Raw genomic sequence first — 22708 nt, 5'->3', positions numbered from 1 at the left:
ACTTCTCAACAGTGTGGTGTGGCTCCTTGGTTTAAAAAAAAAAAAAAAAAAAAAAAAACTCAGTCCATCATTCATCATTGGTCAAGCAGTCAATAATTGAGGCAAGATCTGGTTTTTACCCTGCCCTAGAAGAAGGTGTTTATTTATATCAGTTCTCTAGATGCCATATTGAAGTTTGAGTTCCTAAGTGTTTCTTGAACTTTAGCAATATAAAAGATATGGAAAAGAATTGCATCCCTTGAAAAGGTGAGGCCAGTTAAACCTACTGCTTCGTTCACTCTCAGCACAATGAATGCCAGTGGCTTTGCCACTTGTCTCCTTTGATCTGCTCCACTGTGTAGTGTCTATTCTTTTTTCTAGTTTGTTTGTTTTCTATATAATGGGTGGCCTTTTAAAATACAGCAAGTGTGTTTCCTCACTTTTTGGTGCCATCTCTTCTCAGTTTTTTTACCCCCTATTGGAAAAGCAACAATATTTTTCTTTTGTTCTCCCTAGATCTTAAAACACATTTTCCCTGGCTCTTCATATCTTTAGTAAGTGCCAGTTGATTCTTGTGTTTATTTTCTTGTCTTACAAAAATGATTTGTTGGCTTCCTCTACTCAGCGATGGCTTGATCCAGAGAGGAGAGGAGGTACATTGGTTTAGCACCTCTGTAACCTTAATTTCCTTCAGCCACCACTTCTGAGGGTGTGTAGCTATTCTTCAGTCTATTCTATCATGTCCTTGAAGAATATATATATAGCAAGACCTCTAATTTACTTAACTCCTAAGGCTTTCTGACAAAGGCTTTTCATTTAGCTCCTCAACCATTGAAATGTTCTTGTTAGAATTTAGAATCTTTATCTTACCCATTTTTTGGTATTTCTCTTTCCTGGAATGCTGGCTGCTATGTATAATGGTAATAGCATTATAATGGTTGTCTAAGTTTACTCTCTAGAATGCAAATTTCAAGCAATTTTCTTCATTTACCAGCGGCAAATAAGGCGATCATCCTCCGCACTCCACAGCACAAAACTGTTCCTAATATAGGCCAAATGCATTAATCATGTAGAATTCATCATAAGGGATTCCTGAAAGAGATAGTGTAGTGTGTTTTTACCCACGATTAATAGATGTGGCTCTGCCATGTGTCAAGAAATTGTGCCATATTTTTCAAGTGTTTAGGAATTCTCTAATCAAACTCTACCAAAAGTTTTCTCTTACTCTTTGCATTTTGCACTTAAAGAAATTACCCTTTTCTCTTAGTTTTCCATATTTCTTCTCTAAACCTTAGTCACCTTTTCCTGAGGTTATCTTTTCTCAAAAAGAAGCAGAGGCTGGTCACCAGAAAGTAGATGGTATACACTTCCTTTCTCTTCTTCTTTGTGATCCTAGGTTAAGTGGAAATGTACACAAATTACTTAACCTTCCTGTGCACACTCACAGCATACTATTTCCAAAAATAAAAACAATCACACTCATTCTTCTGAAGTACTGAAAAAAGCCACACATTTCAAGTCAATAACCATAGATGAAGTCTCAGAGAGGAAGCACCTCTAGGCACTACTAAGCATTGTGAAGGAGGAAAGAGTAAAACATTCCCGCCCTGCTGGGATTCCACCATCGAGGCAGATGGCAGCATTACTGCACTTAGCTCTCCACACATTAGTTGCTTCTATTTGGACAACAAAAACACCTCACATAGAGGGCTTGCTTCTCCCAACTGATGGGAAACTTCACATTTGAATTTCTATTTTTCAAGGTGTGTTTTCTCTTTTTAAATCAGAGTGTAAGATTTGATATACAGTTTTCCAGTCAGTGATAACAGAAATTTTTAAAATGAGTCTATTAATTTAGCTGACTTCTGAGTGGCTAATGCTTTGTCATAAACCCATAGAGCTCCCAGACTATTCAAGTGAATGATAAGATTTTAACATTTACAATTATAATCCCCTTCATTTTGTTAGTACACATCTGCTTTGACTTATGATGGAGTCCTTGTGATGGCTGAAACATTCCGAAATCTTAGAAGGCAGAAAATTGATATTTCAAGGAGAGGAAATGCTGGAGATTGTCTGGCAAATCCTGCTGCTCCATGGGGACAGGGAATTGACATGGAGAGGACACTCAAACAGGTAACTCACAAATTTATGCAAGCACAATTATTTCACCATCTTGTTCAAGAAAAAATAAAGAGATAAATGCATCTTGCAAATTGCATTTTAAGATATCAAGCCAATATAATTTTTGAGATATTTCTAAATAGGATACTGGGTAGAATACTGGTGTGTTTGTATATTATGTAGATGCATAGTCAGGATGAACTAGGTTATGCCACAGTAATGAGCACCCCAAGTCCTGTGGCTTAAAACAATGAAGGAGTATTTTCCCTCACATACACTGGACTAGGAGGCGCACTCTGCTCTTGTGACCAGGGACCCAAGCTAACAGAACAGCTACCATCCTAGTCCTACCAAGGGAAATAGAGTGACAGGGAAGTTTGAAACTGCCTGGTAATGTTCAGACCTGCAAGTGACACTCATCACATCTGTTCTCAACACATCTGTCAGAAAGAGTCACATAGGCATCACAAGACACAAGGTTTTGGGAAGTGCAAGCCTACCTGGGTCCAGAATAGCCAAGAGCCAGAAATATTCGGCAAACACTACTAATGATAATTTTAGTAGATATTGCCCTGTAACCTTGGAGTAAGTAATTTGTCTACTTTAGTCTTTTAAAGTGCTTTGGAATGCAATGGGTTAAAAATTAAAAGGAAATTTGGAATAAAGTACATTTGAATATTTTCAAATATATATATTTTGAACTTCTTATATCTTAATTTTAGTATCAGCAAGGAGAAAATACCTATGAAGTTTACATGGTTATTTAGTTCATCAAGTAGATATAGACAAAACTTAAAAGTATCTATAAACAGACCGTATTTCCATTCCTATAAAAATACTTCAATTTGGAGGAAATATTCTGTTAGCTGCAATGGGAACTTTACCATATATGTATACATATTATATAGATATATATATACACGAAATGTATATATTCATTTTCTAGGTGTATAGCAGAATGGCTTTTATATTCCTTTGATATTCCTGCTTATCCCTCGAGCATAAATAACCATTGATTCTCAGTGAGTTGCTTATACTTAATAGTTGCTTATACTTCAGCCTAGCAGATGAAGTGGAGATTTCTATCAGTGAAATGGAAAATGAGCATGTGTATTGGTATCTTTTTCTTTCATAGGTTCGAATTCAAGGACTCACAGGAAATGTTCAGTTTGACCACTATGGACGTAGGGTCAATTATACCATGGATGTGTTTGAGTTAAAGAGCACAGGACCTAGAAAGGTGAGTTGCGCAAACTGTTTTCTTAATTTGCATTTGACATTTTGAAGCCGTATAGGTGAAAGATAGCTGTATATTCTACATTATTTTTAAATTTGTTTGATAATCTGTGTGAAATAATCTGATGTGTCATATTGTTATAGAGCAGCCCCGATTTTGAACGGGTTCCTGGCTGTGGGTCTCACCCGCGCACTTAAAAGGGACTTAATACTCCACTACAGACACACACAAAAGGTTAATAAAGGTTTATTTACAAGGGAAAAGGAAATAAGGGAAATGTACAGCTCAGGGAGAAAATAGGGAATAAAGTCTTTAATGTGTCCTACCCGATCCGCCGACCTGGAAACCCAAAGGCACTCTCAGAGCTGGCAGGACGCTGCGAGCTGGCAGAGAGCCAAAATGGGGGGCTCCCAAAGCCCACGTGTCTGCCTTTATATCAACCTGGTTGCTTAACCCCACCCTCAGGTCCCAGCCACCTTCCCTTTGGTGGTGATGGGATTGGAGTTCCCAGTGTCTTTGGCTTTGGCCTGTGGTGGGGGTGGAGTCCACAAAGCCTGTATGGAATTAGCTTTAGGACATCCTTTTCCCCCTAACAATATAATTCACAATCAGTGGTGTGCCAAAGCTGAAATAAACTAACTCTTGCACTGTTCATATCCTTTTTCCAAAATGGAAGCAATATTTCTTTAAAGGCTTGGCAAAAACAAAATTTACTCTTCAGGAAAGCACAGAATGCAAGTAAGAGACATACTAACTTCCATGTAGTTATTTATGAAATCATTTAAGAGAGAATAAAGAAGACAACTTCTATTGGGTAGGCATATTTAGGACAAGGTGGATATTCATGAAGTAATCCTATGGGCATTCAAATAAGCAAAGGAGTAAACAGGTGGAAGATTAGAGAATTAAGGTTGTTATTAGGCAGAGGAGGGAGAAAAACACATAAGACTCTCCATTAAGTTAAGCCAGGGAGTTTGTTCAGGAGGCTACAGGTGCCAGATAGTTGGGATCTGGAAGGTAACTCGTCTTAAGATGTAACTAGGTAGGGCCTCCCTGGTGGCACAAAGGGTTAAGCACAGCACTATGAAGCAATCTGCAGCCTCTGCAGTGAGGGTTCAATCCCTGGCCAGCCAGAAGGAAACCCACATGGCAGAGCAGACCTCTCCTGTCTCACCCGCTGCTCCCCTCAGCAGTGTATTTCAGTCAGTCTGTCTGTTCTGTTCCCCACTCTGTCTCTGATGAATCCTCTCACACCCCTGCAATCTCTGGCCTGTACCCCAGTTTTTGTATGCATAAATAAATAAATCTTTTAAAAAAATGTAACTAGGTAGATTAGCATACCAACATCCAAAAAGTACTCTATTTATAATGGGACCATACAATCTTACCATAGTAATTGGTTATAAACATTATCACAAACTCATTTTTTTTTCAACATTCATTTTTCTAGGATAAGGTAGGAGGCTCAAGGAAAGAGGTGGTCAAGTTATCTAAAAACTCTGTTTTGACCCTTGATTTCATCTACAGAAACTTTCCCAAATGTACTTTCTTGTGTTGATGTAGTAGTGATACCTAAAATTATAAAATGTCTGCTCTGTTCTAAGCACTGGACATGTATATTTCAGTTCTCACAACAGAACTATAATATGAGCACTATTATCTCCCCTTTTCACATAAAAAAATTATGGTGTCCACTAACTTGTTATTATTTATCCAATGTTTGTAAGTGAAACAAAGATTTTAATTCAGATGTGTCTGACTCCAGAGCCTTTCTATAGCATTTGCCACATGAGGAGACCCTGCTCTGAAAGAGCTTATTTTCTAATAGGGCAGAATGCAGTAAGTTCATATAACAGTTAAGGAGACAGTGAAAGTTGCATGTAGATGTTCTAAAGAGGTTTCTTCCAACTGGAGGAAAACAAATCTAGGAAAGCTTCCAGGAGGAGGTGGTATTTAAATTTTGCCTTGAAGTTAAAATTTGAGTGGACAGAAATGGAAAGGGCAAGAACTTGGAGGCAGGACTGTTAATACTATATATGGAAAATGGCAGACTTCCTGAGTTGTGCTTTTCTCTGGTCTCTCATGGAATATGCTCCTGGATATGCAGGAGGAGAGATTTGGAGCTTACATGAAAACCATTTCTAGTTTTTCTGCCTCTTGGTGGTATCTCCTCAAGTGCAGCCTCCAGGCTAAACTGGAGCCTCGCCTGACCTACATAAGGTCAAAAAGAGATGGATGACAGCAGGGAAACCACACTGTATTGTTGCAGAAATAAATTCTAGCCTTTTATCCAGGCAGGGAAGAATAAGCAGTATTTCAGGAATTGTGAAGTCTGGAGGAGCTTTATTATTCATGCATGAGGTCCCAGACCTGGCTAGCCCCTTAAGGTGTGAGCACCAGTCTAGGGACAAAGGGTTTCTTTTATACATAACTAGATTACATTGATAACATTGGTCAGTAAGCACAAAAGTTTGTGACAAAAGACAGGTATTCAAAGATGCCCTGGGAGATCAATCAACCTGGAGGCTGTATGGCCCTGTTAAAATGTGACCTCCTTTAGGTAATCTCATCTAGATCAGCTTTAGAGAGGCAAAACTTGTTGTTTACATTTACTTTGCATATTAACTGCACCTAACCTGTGACTCTTTAGCAGGAAACAGGAAAGATTTCATTTGATTAGCGGTTCCTTTCAGTATGAGGGGCTCTGGTAGGGACACTACTCAAACAAAGGAATAAGGCATGCTCCCCGGAAGAAATCTAGGGGGTTCCATGTAAGCACCATTTTACTCACTCTGCCTGCACACAGCCAGTAAGAAGAATGACCTATTTTAATCAAGTTCCCTCTGCTATCAGTAGACAGAATACTCTACAGACCTCCTAAAAATCTGGTAACTGGTGGACAGAGGTAAAACTTCCCTGCCACAAACCAGAGCTTGTAAATTGTAACAGGGTGGTCCCAGGAAAGGGGGAGGTTCCAGGTTCCCTGCCCCACCCAAGGAAGGGTGGAGCTGAGCAGGAAGAGGAGAAGCTGCAGAAGAGACTGAGGAAGGAAGGAAGCAGGATGGAGCCAGGAGACCTGGAGGAGGCGCGTGGAGCCTAGAGACACGTGAAGAAACTGAGCTTGTCTTTTGGTCGTGGACTGGGTGACACAGATGTGGGTGAGACCCGTGGGAGGTGACCATGGCAGCTTTTATCTGGATGTTGATTTGCTCTTTTCCTCTGGGCTTGTCTGGTTGTTTGTGACCCTTTTCTGTGGGTCCCCACTGGAAGATGTTTAGACTTGTGGCAGGCTTTGGGGCCTTGCTCTGGGCCGACCCCTATGGATGGACTTTTACCCACGAGGGGACGGGTAACTTTGGGTGCTTCATTTAGAAACTAAATGCTTCATTTAGAAACTCTTTGCCTTTCCTGTATTGTTTCCTAGTTTTATTAAAGTTCCTCCCATTAAAGTCTCATGTGTTTTGTGTTGATGCGGCGGATGGCAGAACCCATTTAGAATAGGCAGGTTTGCGGGCTTGGGCTGCCCTCTCCCTGTCCTATAACAAAATCAGCCATGTACACATATGTTTTCTAAAATGCAGAAGACAGTTTCAGATTTCACAAAACATTAAGTACAAAGAGTAAAATGGCTTGTCTATAATAGAAAGAATAATGGAAAAAGGAAACTGGTTATAGCTAGTGGCGGTAACAGGTGGGCTATTTATAGTACTGAGTCTCTTCATGACCTAATGAACCACGATGGTAACAAAAAGTATGGGTTTTTGAGGGGAGAGTTAAGAGTAAGTGGAGAACTTGATAAACAGTATGTCTTCATATTCATCTGACACCCATCTAAGGCTGTAAAAGAAATATGAAGTGTGAAACAGTGTATACTCATCTATCTTCATTTTTCCAAGGCAGTGATCAGCTTTGGCATTCTGGCAGGAATACGAAACTTAAAAATGAGACACCATGAGAAGCACACACTGCTGAAAGTAGGCAATATGTCTGAAAGGCAAACCATCCTTCTTGTAAATAGAGCACTTGCCAGCAAGGGAGCAGTCTTTGAAAATAGATCAGAGAGTCAGCCCATCAGTTTGTCTGACTTCTACAAGAGGAAAACTGATTGAGTGTCTCATTAAGCAGAGCCCATAAGGCTCTTTCTGAAGCCCCATCTCCTAAAGATGGTGGAATCTTCTTATCATTCCAGTAACCCTCAGGGACACCAATAGGCACACTCCAGCACCGGCACTGCAAGGTTTCAGGAATTTTTAATTGTAAAAATTATGTTTATTGAAAGCAGGCTATATGTCAGACACAATAGTGGAAAATTTAAGTGCATTTTTATAATCAATGCACACAACAATCTGACAATAAGATTTATATATCTCATTTTATAGAAAAGTAAGGCCTCAAAGAAACTAAGTAACCTGCTGTTGGGGAGAGTTTCAGATCTCAAAGATGCTGGCTTCCACCAAAAGAAGAGGTTTCGCTCACAATCAGGCTACTCATATAATCACAATATAATTGTGATTTTATTGGGGGAAATTCACATGGCAACAATATAAGCGTACAATTCAATCGACAGTAAAAGAGGAAAGGATAGGTACTGCGAGGGAAGGTTCAGAAGATGAGTATGAGAGAGATGGTGTCTGGAACCTGGAACTCTCTTTGGAACAGTGGACCTGCTTCCCCTTTAAAACCTTCAGTGACAGATGCATAATCTGAGAAGGCTTTGGAGATCTCACCTACAAAGTGTCTCAGATTGGCTTAATTCAGCTCTTGTCTATATCCTGCTTACAGAGGCTTGGCCCCTAGGCAGAGCCAGACTTTTATCTTCCTTGCCTCCTGTGTCTCTTTATCAATGCCCTGAAACTGCTTTTTAACTAGTTAAGTCTTTCCCACCTCTCCCTCAGCCTGGATCAATACAATGCCAATACATATATCTCCTGTTTAGAGGTGTTCATCTAGAAAGAGGTGGGGCTGTGATGAAAAGCAAGGCGCCTCACCTAACTCCAGGGCTCACTTTTGACTCTGAGAAAAGATTATCAGTTCCAAGTCCCATAAGGGTTCTTTTTAGTGCTGGTATGAACAATAAGCCAACTTTTCAGTTCTGCTCTCCAAGGTACCAACTTTGAGTGCAACAGGGGCAATCTGTGCATTTCAAGCAGAGTCCACCATTAATAGAGATGATTATTCATGTGCCAAATGATAGTTATGTTTGCACACTATTCACCTGGAGAAATCCAAACAAACAAGTAAATGCTTTCATAGTTTTGCTCTAGCACTACAAAATTTCTTTCATCCAATTTCAATCTCTAGGAATATACCTAGTTTTTTGTCTGAGTAAATGAGATCAGAGGGAAGAGTTGTTAGTAAACTGTAAAATGTGAAGAACTAACGAGAGAAACTCCATTTCATGTGAGGGACAAGGGCCAATATTTAAGATTACTTTCTTTAGAAAGTTGTCCCCTCTGTCACTGTCCGTCCCGTCAGGGCCTACTTTCCAATAAATTCATGGCTCATGTGAGATCTATCACTGATCTATCATAGTCATTTGTTTTGGGGGAATAGATAGTGATAAACTCACATGTTGTTTTTAAATGCAAAATGTCAGTCTTGACAACATCTGAGAACTCTCCAGGATATGTCCCAGCTCTGTGGTTTATCTGTTATGGGAAGTCATAAATAAGGAAAAATTGCCTTTCCTGGAGATTAGGCTGCTGAGATCTGTAGTGTGGGTGCATTTTAATGGAATGCTAAACTGGAAAACCTGTTTTCTTGTCATGTAGCTGCCATGTGGAAAGGAGAATTAAATACAGGAAACAAGTGACATGGTAGTTTGTTTTTTTTTAAAGATTTATTTTTATTATTTATACAAGCACTGGGTACAGTCAGAAGTGCGGGAGGGTGAGAGAATTCACCAGAGCCAGAGCGGGGAGCAGAGCAGGCAGGAGGACCGAAGTACACTGCTGAGGGGAGCAGCGGGCGGCAGGAAAGGTCTGCGTGGCATGTGGGACCCTCCTCCAGTGGCTGGGGAACAGCCAGGGATCGAACCGGCGCTGCAGAGGCTGCGGGCAGCTTCGCAACCAGCGCTCAACCACTGCGCCACCAGGGAGGCCCGACATGGTAGTTTTTTAAAGTATATGTAGGATTGAGGGGAGGATGCGGCTCAAAGGCATACTTGTCTTTAAATGAAATTTTTCACTGATTTTTTTAAAAGATTTATTTATTTATGCATACAAGAACTGAGGTATAGACTGGGGGTGCGGGGTGGTGAAAGCATTCCCAGAGACAGAGTTGGAAGCAGAACAGACAGATCTACTGAAATACACTGCTGAGTGGAGCAGCGGGCGAGACAGGAGAGGTCTGCTGTGCCCTGTGGGTTAGCTCTCTGGCCAGGGATCAAATTCGTGCTGCAGTGACTGCCGAAGGTTGATAATGCTTTGTCCTCAACCCCACTGCCACCAGAGAGACTCTTTACTGAATTATTAAATAGCTATAAGTAGATTCTCATGGACAATTGAAAATAATTGCTGAGTTGATACTCATAATTTCAGATCAAACCAGTATAGTGAGTTAAATTAATGAAAATAATTTTCCTCATCTGTTATCGAATTAGATATGCAACATTTGTAAATAATACAGTGCTTCTTTCTGATATGTTAATACTTACTTTATTTCAGTATGTTCACAAATATTAATATAATAGTGAAGAAACTTGGAGGGAGTAAAAAGGACTTCCAAAACAAATTACAACAAGTAGTGAATACCTAACAGAGAGCAATTACACATGTTGTGGGTTTGCTTGTTTGTTTTTCACAAACACATTTTGGCAATTACATCCAGAAACTCAAGAAAGAAGTTTGGCAAGTTTTACATCAACAACTATTTGGGAAGCTGTGTAACATAACAGTAACGTAAATAGACTTGCTGTCGTATGGACATGAGTTTTGAGTACTGGCCCCACTAAAGTATAACCTTGCATAATTTATTTAACTTCTTAATGTGAGTACTCAATTCTCAATTAAGCAAGATAATAGTACCTACCTCTGTGTATAAACCAAAGTGCACGAAAAAACATCACATATTGTGTTTGCCACAGAGACAGCAGTCAATGGTAATAGTAGTCATTACTATCACTTAATGGTCTGCATAGACAAAGAAACTAAGGGACAAAAGGACCTCCTTGGACTTTACTACTTTGTAAATAGCTTAACCAATTACTTAATATCTTTTATGGAACAGTGTTTGTTGTTTTTCTAAATGAGAATGTAATGTGAGGTTTTCAAAATAAAAACACAAATTTAAATGTTTGAAAGGGAAAATATCATTCATTAATACTCATCTCTGATGCATTTAGCCTTTTGGAAATGGTAAGATTGGTACCTAGTGGTTAATCCAAAAATGATTTCGATATTCCTTTACAAGTCTTGTTATTTGAAAATAGCTCTTCCATATCCCTTTTGTAAATCTCCCTCCTCATTTTACCCTATGACCTGTAAAGTTACTGAAAAAATCACATAAAGAAATTTAAGAGGATGCCAGTCAGTCCATCAGGAGAAAGAATCAAAGAACCAACATAAAATGATATTCTATATGTATTTATATTCACTTTTAAATGACACATTCCCGATGTCTTTTGACTGCTCTGTGATCGTAAATTGTATAATTGCCATATGTGTAACCAGGCAGTATGGTAAATATAAGGAAAACTGGCTCATCCTCAATTAAGAGAATTTCCAGACACTTTTATATCCCTCTTTGTTCCAATAAGAACTATAGGAAATGCTTCTAAAACGTGTTTTCAATGATTTTCTCTGTTTGGTAGGTTGGTTATTGGAATGACATGGATAAATTGGTTCTGATTCAAGATGTACCCACTCTTGGCAATGACACAGCAGCTATTGAGAATAGAACAGTGGTTGTAACCACAATTATGGTAAGTTTTGGTCTATGCTTTATGTTTTTCCGTTTTGTTCACAGGCAATTTTAATTCCCCAGCTAGGTGACTGGGAGGTAATATCCTCCACTTAGCATGGTGATGTGTGTGTTGTGGAGGCTTTGAATAGGTTTGTCCTGAATGCTTCTATTTGTATTATTTTTGTTGCCTTGTTATTCTTGGAAAAATGTTCAGATTGGAAAAATAGAGACTGTCATATTCTAGTTGTATGAAATGTATGAAATGCTAAGACTCTGAAGGATAAAATGGTGAACATGAAAAAATTCGACAACCAATCTCATAAAAATATCTAGTAGTAAACCCCATACTATTATTGTTCTGCTTTTTAAAACATCAATGTAATAATGTTTAAAATTATAATTTTCAGGTAGTTTAATCACTGGATAATTATTTTGTATTGTCTGTCCATAATAGTGAAGCTATGAATGTGAAGAATTTAATGAGCATGTTTTATGCAACTGAACGCTTTAGAAAGGAACTTTTAAATCTATATTTAATGAGAAAAGGGTTTTGTGCACCGATTGTTTTTCTCTCTGACCAGTGACAAATACATAATGTATTTTATTGGATTTCTCCTAAGAACTAAGAAAAATCTGATTGCTTTTTTCAGTCACATCACAAAATGAAAAATACTCTAAATTTTAGTGCTGCTTTTCCAAAGAGATTCTCATAAAATTGCCTTTCAAATGATAGGATACCTTATATATTTTTCTCTTGTAAAGTCAAACATGCCCTTTAGAGTTAATTCTAGTCAAGGAGATCAACAATCGGTGACCTTTTCTATCTAATTTAAAGTTATTTATCCTCAGCTCACTGTCTCATTAGGCAGAACATATTTTTAATTATTTATGATGCCCTTACTCTAAATAAAATGGAAGTATTTTATGTAACTGAGTTTTTAGCTTGTGTAATTTTAGTTTTAGGTTTTTGGTAATGTCAAATTATTCTCAAAATTAACATTAAAATCAAAGTATGAAAATGCCAGAGCGAAACTTCCATATATTGCAATTCATTTTATCTGTGTTGCATCACCAGCTAGCAATTTAATGTTAATCTGCCAAACCTTGATCAGAACTTTATGATTTTAGAATGCAAACCAGCCAACAGCAGTTCTATGTAAGAATGAAAATATACATACCTTCCAACTTAATTTTGTAATATTTGCATGGGACTTGAAAAGCAATATATATATTTCTTTTCCTAAAAAAGACACAGTAATGGAAAGTCATACTTCAGTACAGTCCTCCTCTTTTCAGCCTCTGATGAAGAATCCTATTTTAAGAAATTGATCAAGAAAGAAATGAGTTCCACGCGGTTCGACCATTCCTAACTAAGGCGCGAGTCTCGTTCTACGGGGTAGTAAATTTAAGCTAATTTTGATGTGGGATTCTTCCTGGATCACCAAACTCTGGACTACCAGAAAAAAAATTTTAAGTTCTGTGACTTTTCTGAGATATTAGAACAAAGAAGAAATAAACCTCATCTTTCTCAAAATAAATACTTGTTGAAAAAGAATCACTTAGTGATTCTTACATTAACTCCCGTATCTTGAAATGAGGTCATTGTACATAAATGATGAAATTATATATCACTCTTAATTATAAGGATAGATTTTCTAGAAGTAAATATCCATGAATTTGTGTGTTTGATTTCTGATATAAACAGTTGTTTTCTTTAAAGTTTATTTTTCCAAATTTTGCCTGTTCACTGTGAAATAAAGTGTTTTAATGTACATTATAGATAGTATGTATAGACTCTCCTTTCCACCCCTGTAATTAAAGGGGTTGGAGATATAACTCTTAAAACCAAAATGCTGAATAAATTTTGCAAGCATGTCTAGTTTTCAGGGAGCATGCTATCAAAAAACAAATAAGTTAAAATGATGGAAAAATCCAACTGTTTCCTAGATAAAGAATATTCTGTAATGTTATCTGTTGTTTGATGGTGATATCATCAATATTTTTGCTATCAACATAGTGTATTACTAGTATCTGTCCTTTTGTATGAATATGTTATCTTCAGATAAATAATACCTCTGTTCTTTGCAACTGCATAATCATTCAATAATTCAAAAAGATAAACTAGAAACCTTTCTCTGAAATTGTTCTTTGTATTTGCTTTTTTTGAAAATGGTAACCTGGGACCTATGGCATCTCCACCATCTCATTCATTCTGAGAAAACCTTGATTCCTTTCAATGAATGAGACATTTGCACCTGTGTGTAATAATCCCCAAATTTAATTGAAAACTCCTCACACAGATGGAACTGACTAGACATTGTTACCATGTGCAAGATAGACATCTACATAACAGAAGGCTGAGTGTTGCAGCCCTGAAGTCATTCATTCTGATTGAAATTGATATGGCCTTGCTTGTTTCCCCATTTGTCTTTCCTTTGTGTATGTTGTTATTTATATGTTGATACACTGTAATGATATATGCTATTATTAAATAAAATTGATTGAGAAATTCATTTATTCATTCATAAATATTTATTAAGCGTCTGCTATCTGCTAGGCACAGATATAAGCCCTGGGGATATGTCAGAGAACAAAACAGACAAAAATCCTGCACTCAATCAAACTTAGATTCTAGTGAGAGAAACAGACAAGAAACATAATAAGTGTAGATGTAGCTATCATTCTTAAATAAAATGTGACTAACTTTGCACTATTGAAATTTATTTTTTCTTATAATAGTGTTTTGTCTACCTATAATTCAATCTTCATCTTAGTAACAGATTTATTCTATTTGAATATAGTCATGCTAAATTTAACTTAGCTGAATCTAAATAAAAAGTAGAATTGACAATATCATCACCACAGGACTGTAGTCACGACTACAAAATTGAAAGGTCTAATGTTTTAGATTCATATACTCATCATTTTTCATCTTTGAAGTCTAGTGGCTTTATAAAATCTATAAAATTTATAAGAGTGATCATGGCAATTTAATTTTTTGCCTTCAAAATACTAGTTTTCTTAAACAACCTAAGGAAGCCACATCTGTGCCATGTGGTTTGAAAAAGTGAAACAGTTGAAGAAAAGGTAGTTTGCTATAGACCTTAGGTAGAAGTGAAGGTGTTGTTTTCCTTTGTAAACTCGCTAGATTCTTTGCTGAACGCTCTGGGAAAAAGTGATAATGCAGTGATTTTCAGTCAAGTCATTTTGTCAAATACTTACTAAAGAAGTTACATGATGCTAATGTTTCACTACTCAACTAAGAAACTATTTCTTACCATCCTGTACACATAACAATCCTTGAAAAAATTTTTCTGTAAATCCATATTTTCCTGGTACAATGTCAGAATTATGTTACAAACTTAAAACCAATTGTACTTACCACACTTGATCTTTCCCAAGGTTACTTTTATAACTTTCTATGAGATGTTTGATATTTTATCTTCTCTATATAGCATTTGTAGATATACAATGCATAATTCATGTGCATATACAATGACATACATATCCATATATATATGTAACATGTATAATGTATATGTAAATATATAGAGAGAAAATGAAGATATATTTATTTTCTTCCTTCAACCAAATATTAAATCCTTCCAGTCATAGATCTCCCTCCAAAGGGCTGATAACTCCATTAATTCTTAAATAAGTTATTTGGAATAAATTAATATCACACTGTTATTAAACTTACTATTTTTTTCTGAATCAATAACATTTTAATTTGTACTTTAAAGAATTTTATCCATGGAATAAATTATCTACAAACATTAAGATTCACTGAAGTAAAGCTAATATCTATATAACAAATAACTTTGGTTGATACTACTTACTTTATTTTCTTTCTCAACTGTAATTTTAATAATTATGTTTGTGATATTTGGAAAATCTTAAAGTCTAACAAGTATCTTGTTTTAACAGCTTCATTTTCCTAAATGTGAATAATCCAAAAAAAGTTTTCTCAGCAGAAAAACTATACTTTATTGATTGAAAATCATCTTAATTCATTCACACTAACAATTTCATAAGGAAGCCTTCATGTATTTTTTTCCTAAAATAGTGCAGCAGATATAGAACCTATATGTAGAAAACACTTGGTCTTTTCTTTGCTTCTAGTGGCCTCAAAAAAATAAACAAAACTGTTAAATCTGCCCGAGTGCACAGTGTTTGAGGAATTCCCTATGAACAAATTATCAGGTTGAAGATGGGGCAAATGAGGAAGATGGAAGAGTTGAGGACTCACTACTCATTTGTATTTGACCTGAAAGGAAAACAAAGAAAGAAGCACTCAAGGTAGAAGTGAGCAACCATGATGCTTTGATGCTCCACCTCCTTGAGTGTGATCCTCTTATTTCTTTTCTGCCTCAGACACCAATCATCTCAATCTCAACAATTGTGTTTTGCCACTAGTTATGCTAAAGTCAGCTAAATCTCTAATCAACATCTTCAGTAAGATGAAGTTGTCTAGCTTTGTTGATTTGTTTGACAGGAACAGGAAGACCAAGTGGATCCCTGCTATCCAAAAAAGCAATTGAAAAAAAATGAAAAAGACACTAAATACATTCTTTACTCATCTATACATAATCATGTATTCTCAAAAGCGAGAACTGGAACTTGTTAATAACATTCCTACTAAAGACCTCAATCAGAAATGCTAACATAATTACTTTGCAGTGATATTCCTATTTAGGAAGCACTGATAGACCAGAAAATCTTTCTATTTATGGAGGATCTTGGAAAAACTTTATCTACATTGTTTACTCAAGATTTCATGTGAAGTTTTTTCACTGAAAATACAGAAACTTAACTTTAGTCTTGTAATGTTTCTTAATAAATCATATTGAATCTTCAATAGTGCAATTTTGATAGAAACAAAAGTAGCCTCAAAAAAATCTCTAAATATTTCAAAATAAGGTTCAGCTCTCACTTCTGCTAGTTCTCTGAAATTGAACAATTTGCTTAACCTCCCTGAGCCTTCAGTAGGAAATGCCTACTTCAAAATGTCAGTGTGAAAAGTGAATGAAATGACACAATGAAAGGACTTAGCATTGTACCTGACACTTGTATAACCCCTAGTTCCTAGCAAACAGTGTGGTACACACTGGATGCTTAATAAATGTTTGATTAAATAACAGTGTAGAGGGGATTTATCAAATTAGATGATAATATTAGCAATAGAAACTCTTATACATAAGCTAATAGGGTTACTTGGGGGCTAAAATACATGTGTTCAAATATTCCAGACATTTTAGAATTGATCTTCAATCTCAGGACCAAAGGTGAGCCCTAGCTCTACCACTTTTGAAAAATTTTTAAACTTGTTATGCTTACAGTTATAGATGGTAACCATATAGCCATTTCAATTAGAAAGATAGGCATTTTATAAATATGTCATTCTTGCTCTCTTCTACATATTAGTCCATATTTTAACTAGCTATTCTAAGAAAACAGGAGAGAAAATGAAAGGATTGGCTTATTATAGCTGCTAATATTTTATAGTATATCTTAGAAATTAACAGTGCTTTACAGCAACTTGCTAATTTTCATTACCATATTAATAATTTCAAAACGCTTTATAGTTGGAGAATATTTTAGTGACCTAATTTCATCTATTTAAAAAAGGGACAGTTATCTTCACTCTATAGGTGGAGAAACTTTCTTTGCCCAAGTCTAGGGTTACTCATCAAATTCAATGAAGTGAGAGAGTTCTGGGTCACTTGACCATGTTAACTTATGGTAGGATGTAAGAATACAATACACCCAATCCTGGACCAATCCTGGACAATTGTGCCTATATAATATTTAAAGTTTACTTATGGGAAATTCAATTGTCATTAAACTTTATTAAGGTTGTAAAAATAGTTCCTATATTAAAATAAATCCAAATTAATGCAGACTGCCATGTTTTATAAATTACCTTCTAATCCAAAGTTCTAGGCATATATTCAATTCCCAAATTATAAATTTGCTAAGGGAAAAGAGAAGCTTCTAAATGGTTACTGAATTAATGTTATGGTACAATTTTAGTATACAAACACATGATCCCCATAATGTCATAGCCAAAGGTATTACTATTTCTCTGAAAATAATTAAAAATCAGAATACATGTTTTGTGTTCACCAGCCCTATCTTTTAAGTGGTGGCTTCTGGTTCCATTTAAAAATCAAGTGCTTTTCTGTGAATTTATCTCTTTAGATTATGGCCTTTAAATGATTTGGCTTAGGGGTGTGTGTGTGTGTGTGTGTGTGTGTGTGTGTGTGTATGTGTGTACTGAAAATTGTCCAGGTATTAGCCACCAGTAAACTTTTTCATTTTATAAGAATTTTCACAACAATTCTTCATCCTTCAAAAACTTGCTTCAAAAACTAAGTAAGAATATCAATTGGAAGTTTGCAACTGTCACAATTAAGGGGAAATCATTAGCTACCATTGGGGATTATTTTAAAAGAGAATAAAATGTATGGAGCATAGCCCTACTTAAAACCAAAATACTAGGCAATTTTAGGAAAGCAAATTTAATGCAAATAAGTATATAAATTTTAAAACTGTTAATGTATTTCTTCTTTGAACTAACAAGCACCTGCTTTGAGAAAGGCGTCTGGCTAAACACTAGAGAGCAAAGAAAAATGATCTAGCTCTTTCCTTAAAGAAGGTAATACTTGAATACTCCAAAGATGCAGAGTTGAAAGAATCAGATATGGAGACCTGTGACCTTGAATCTGCCTTTTATTATATGAAATTGACTCCTACATAACCTTTAATATCATGAGATATTTTAGAAATAATAATTTCATGGCCAAGAATAATGAATGCTTTTTGAGACAATTGTTAATGGGACTTTTTTTCATTTTTTTCTATCACAATCACAGCGTTAGTTATGTAATAATCTCTCAATAGAAAGTTATTGTAAAGATTTCACTTAGCATCCAATGGAAGGAGGTCTAATAGAGTTTGAAGCATATTTATATATTCATCTGTTTTACTAATGATTCCTAGCCACACAAAATCAGTGTGTATAATGATACTAAAGATGATCTTTTTGTCAAATTCTGAAACTGAAAAATTACGTAAAGATTTTGAATGTTTTATAATTTCTCCTTTACAGTTCTACTTCTCTCATTATAGGAATCCCCATATGTTATGTACAAGAAAAATCATGAAATGTTTGAAGGAAATGACAAGTATGAAGGATACTGTGTAGATTTGGCATCTGAAATTGCAAAACATATTGGTATCAAGTATAAAATTGCCATTGTCCCTGATGGAAAATATGGAGCAAGGGATGCAGACACAAAAATCTGGAATGGGATGGTAGGAGAACTTGTTTATGGGGTAAGCAAATTCATTTATTGAAGAATTTACCTACATAAGCCTGAAACTTATTTTCACCTGGCACATACCAATTTTCTAAGGTCTATTACTGTTTAAATGTGCAATTAGATTCCAAGAGGCATATACAGTGTTTAAATGTTTTTCTATTTCATTAATAACACAGTTGCAAATAAAGAGAGAAACTGATCCTCAATAACTTCAAAGCAGGAAAGAGATTAAAAGCTTAGGAATATGGTGATGTCCTGTTTGTTCTATGTGCTATACACAGGCATGGTATTTTCCAGAACTAAAAAACCAATCCATCGGTAATGTTATTTGTTAATGGTTGGAACAGATCATCTTCAATAGCATAAAGTTTGACATTGTTTTAGCTAGTTCTTTATTTCCCCATTGATTATAATTACTCAAAAATATTGTTTAAGTAATTGGGGAAGCAAACACTAAACCGCCTTAGCATCCATAACATATTCATCAGTAATGTGAGTCTTGGAATTCTGCTGAACATGGCACTTTTAAACTTTATATATTGCCATCAATTTTTTCATGCTAGCATACATAGGAAACCACAAAAGCTGGAATTCATTCCATAGCAGGCATCACATGAAAGCATGCCATGGTCTTTCCATTGAGTTCACTAGTTATTTAGTGTACGCATCCATAGCCAAGAGCAAATTCAATGTGGACATTCCTGCCTGAATCAAAACATGATGAGTATCTTCACCCTCCACTACAAAGTGTCAAAATCAAATCTCCACTTATCAAATGCTGTAAGTGGAATATTATTTTCAATGCCCACAAACCAAACTTACAGCACATGGTAAGCTTTCTTCAAGAAGTAATCCATAAAAGCCACATGCACTTGAAATGTACTCTGAAATTTTCTATAAACTGATTCGTATTTCACAATTTTTACCTTCAAAGCATATGCTGTCTGCTTAATCTTCACAAGACCACTGTAAAATGAAGGAATACAAGCATTATCTTTCCTCAGAAAACAATAGTGGCAGGAAAATTTAGACTGACGTCTCAGACAGAATGGCAGTTCAACAGTTTGGTGATTCTGTGTCCTGCTTTCCAGGCCATGAAAAAATAATATTCTTCTTCCAAGTAGATGGAATGACTATAGTTCATTTCATTCAGAAAATAACACTGAGTATTTCATCTCCAAATTCATACTTATATTGACAATTAGTTAACTAATTGTAGTAACTAACTTGAGTTACTTTCTAAGGCATTTGTTATATATCTCTGTTTTTGGAGTTCCTAAGCATTGAACAACCCAGGCTCACCCCTTTGCTCTGACCATGTGTTATTAGTGGGGAGAGGTTATTATTTAATGAAAACAAGTGATATGAAGAGAGTAACATAATTAGCAAGATACATAGATATCAGTAGTACACATCATAATAATAGAAACATGCAGTTCTCAGAGAAGAAGACACTACAGTGTTCTTAGTATTCATTATAGTCATCAGCCAGTTTGCAAGAGTTTAAATACCCTGATCTCTGACACTTGAGTTATCTACTTTTTTTCTCAGAAGGAATCTTCTTCCAGGTGTGACAATTTCTACAGATTTGCTTCATACATTGTTGGCTGGATTATAGACTGGTCCAACTCCTATGGAAAACCTTTTTAATGTTTTGAAAACCATGATGTTTGAGATACAGCAAAGGTTTCTCAAAATATTTAAAATAGATCTACCATATAACCCAGCAATTTCACTTCTAGGTATCTGCCAGAAAAATGAAAAGAGACTAATTTGAAGGAATATGTGTGTGCTTGTGTTCATTACAGCACTATTTTTACAATAGGCAAGCTATGGAAACCTGAGTGCCCAATTATAGATGAATGGGTTAAGAAGACGTATATATGGAATATTACTCAACTATTAATAAAAAGGATGAAATCATGCCATTTGCAATAACATGCATGGAACTGGAAGGGATTATGTTAAGCAAAATAAATCAGGATGAGAAAGACAAATACTGAATAATTTCTCTCACATGTGAAATATAAAGAAACAAACCAAAGGAAGAGACAGAGTGAAACAGAACAAATCCTAGAACTCTGACTGCAGAATTGAGTTTACCAAAAGGGGAGGGAGAAAGGTGGGTGAAGGGGCCAGAAGGGAAGAGAACCCAGTGGGACCAGGCATTGATGGTATGTGTAGTAAGGCAGTATGTATCTGAGGTGTGAACCTGTACCCTTTAACCATATACAGTGTTGTGAAACATTACCTCACTAAAAATATAAAATCAGAAAACTTAGAAGGATGCATTATTTATTCTTGTGAGGTTAGCAGGAGAACTCCCTCAAAAATTTAACAAATTATTAACAAATTTAACAAATTTAGCACATTATCATGTCATATACCCAATAAATTATAGAGGTAATATAGATAATAAAATAAAATATATGTGACTGAGATTCATCTGTGACAGATGACGAATTTTTTAAGCATGAAACCAAAGACCAAAAATGCAAAAAGATAGTTTTATAAGACTACAACAAAATGTAAAACACATGCATTACAATAAAATGCCCTGAACTAAGTTATATGAACAAAACCATGATGACTAAGGAAAATATATGTGATGTACATGGAAACAGTTAACATTTTAATACATTTAAAAGTGCTTAAAATTATTAAGTAAATAATGAATATTCTGTATGGAAAATAGAGGCAGATTATGACAGGTAACACATATAAAGAAGTACAAGATACTACTTGTTTTATAAAAACTAACTCCAAGTTAATACAATGAGATCCAGTTAACCATGTTGAGAACTGGTCAAGATAAACAAGAATAAAGATGAGAAAGCAGTATGCAGCATTAAAATCTGCAGGTGCTTTCACTCAGTGCTGGTGACATTGGAAGCTTGCATGATCTTTCCTGGAGAAAAGTTGGACAAAACATATCATGAGTGTTAGGAAAGTGTTCCCATAGACCAACATCCTATTTCTAGATAATTAAATAATTAGGATCTGTGTGAAGATTTGTCTTCATAAATGTTCATATCATCAGTGTTATAATAGAATACAACCTGAAGCAATGTAAACATCCTCCAAACAACTTGATTGAGTTCATTTTAACATTTTCACATAATAAAATATGTACAATCATTCAAACATTTTTAGCATATATGGTGAAATGAAAATGTTCAGGATACTCTTGTGAAAAGGAATTATTGAACAATCTGCATTTTCCCACTTTAAAATTTAAATATATTGTCTACTAAGCAGTCTAGTTGGGCATATAGAAATAAAAGAGTAATTGAAGGGAATGAAAATAGATTTTCCTGATTTTCTCATTCAGTTTTTAATATACTCATTATTCTGAAGCTAGTTCCTATATCAAAAATTAACTCTGATGACAATAATAAGCTCCCAGCAATGATTCTGGCTTTGGTATATGTGGGCATTCATGATGTGGACTAAATTAATTCCCATGTGAAGGCATACACTGTTCATCCTCTGTGACCCAGTGGTGGCATGACAACTAGCGCACCCTCCCGGCAGGTGCCTTGGTACCCAATATCCTGTCATCTTATACAGCCAGAGACTGGAGAATTTATAGGAGTCGATGTGAGAGCAACAACTTCTGTGTAAGAACCTGCATTCAGAGTCTATTGCAGATTCCATTTTAATACCAGATATTTTCCTTTTAAAATAGTCAATCCTGATGTCTTATTTGGTTCCCCTATATTACTGCTATAAGTGAAACTGTCCAATATTTTTCTTTTTCCTTCTGGCTTATTTCACTGAGCAAAATTCCTTCTAGTTCCATCCACGTTACTGCATATGGCATGAGTTTATCTTTTTTGATTGCTGAATAATATTCCATTGTGCATATATGCCACATCTTCTTGATCCAGTCATCTATTTTGGGGCATTTGGGTTGTTTCCAGGTTTTGCCTATTGTAAATAGTGCTGCAATAAACATAGGGGTACAGGTGCAACCAAATAAGACATCGGTATAAATAAATAATAACTACAAAAGATAACAAAGCAAAAACAGATAATCATAAATCAGAGACATACAGGGGAGGAGGAGGGAGAGGGATCAGAGGGAGAAAGGGAGGAGCACAGGGGACTGAGGTGAGGGTGCACAGGTGCACTGGTGAAG

The 22708-nt window shown here is 35.8% G+C and overlaps 1 protein-coding gene across 1 annotated transcript in view; it reads left to right on the top strand.

The window, feature by feature from the left end:
* Positions 1-22708, top strand: part of GRIA4 (glutamate ionotropic receptor AMPA type subunit 4) — a 349019-nt gene that overhangs the window by 277200 nt on the left and 49111 nt on the right. Inside the window, exons 8-11 of the mRNA XM_037505703.2 lie at positions 1948-2115; positions 3239-3343; positions 11151-11261; positions 18374-18580. Of these exons, the coding sequence (XP_037361600.2) occupies positions 1948-2115; positions 3239-3343; positions 11151-11261; positions 18374-18580 (591 nt within the window). The remainder of the gene's footprint in view (positions 1-1947; positions 2116-3238; positions 3344-11150; positions 11262-18373; positions 18581-22708) is intronic.

The sequence above is a fragment of the Talpa occidentalis genome, unplaced genomic scaffold (genome assembly GCF_014898055.3).
Source record: "Talpa occidentalis isolate TD23 unplaced genomic scaffold, MPIMG_talOcc4v2.1 talOcc4.12, whole genome shotgun sequence".
NCBI lineage: Eukaryota > Metazoa > Chordata > Mammalia > Eulipotyphla > Talpidae > Talpa > Talpa occidentalis.
The sequence above is the reverse complement of the archived record's forward strand: the minus strand, read 5'-3'. Positions and strand labels throughout refer to the sequence as shown.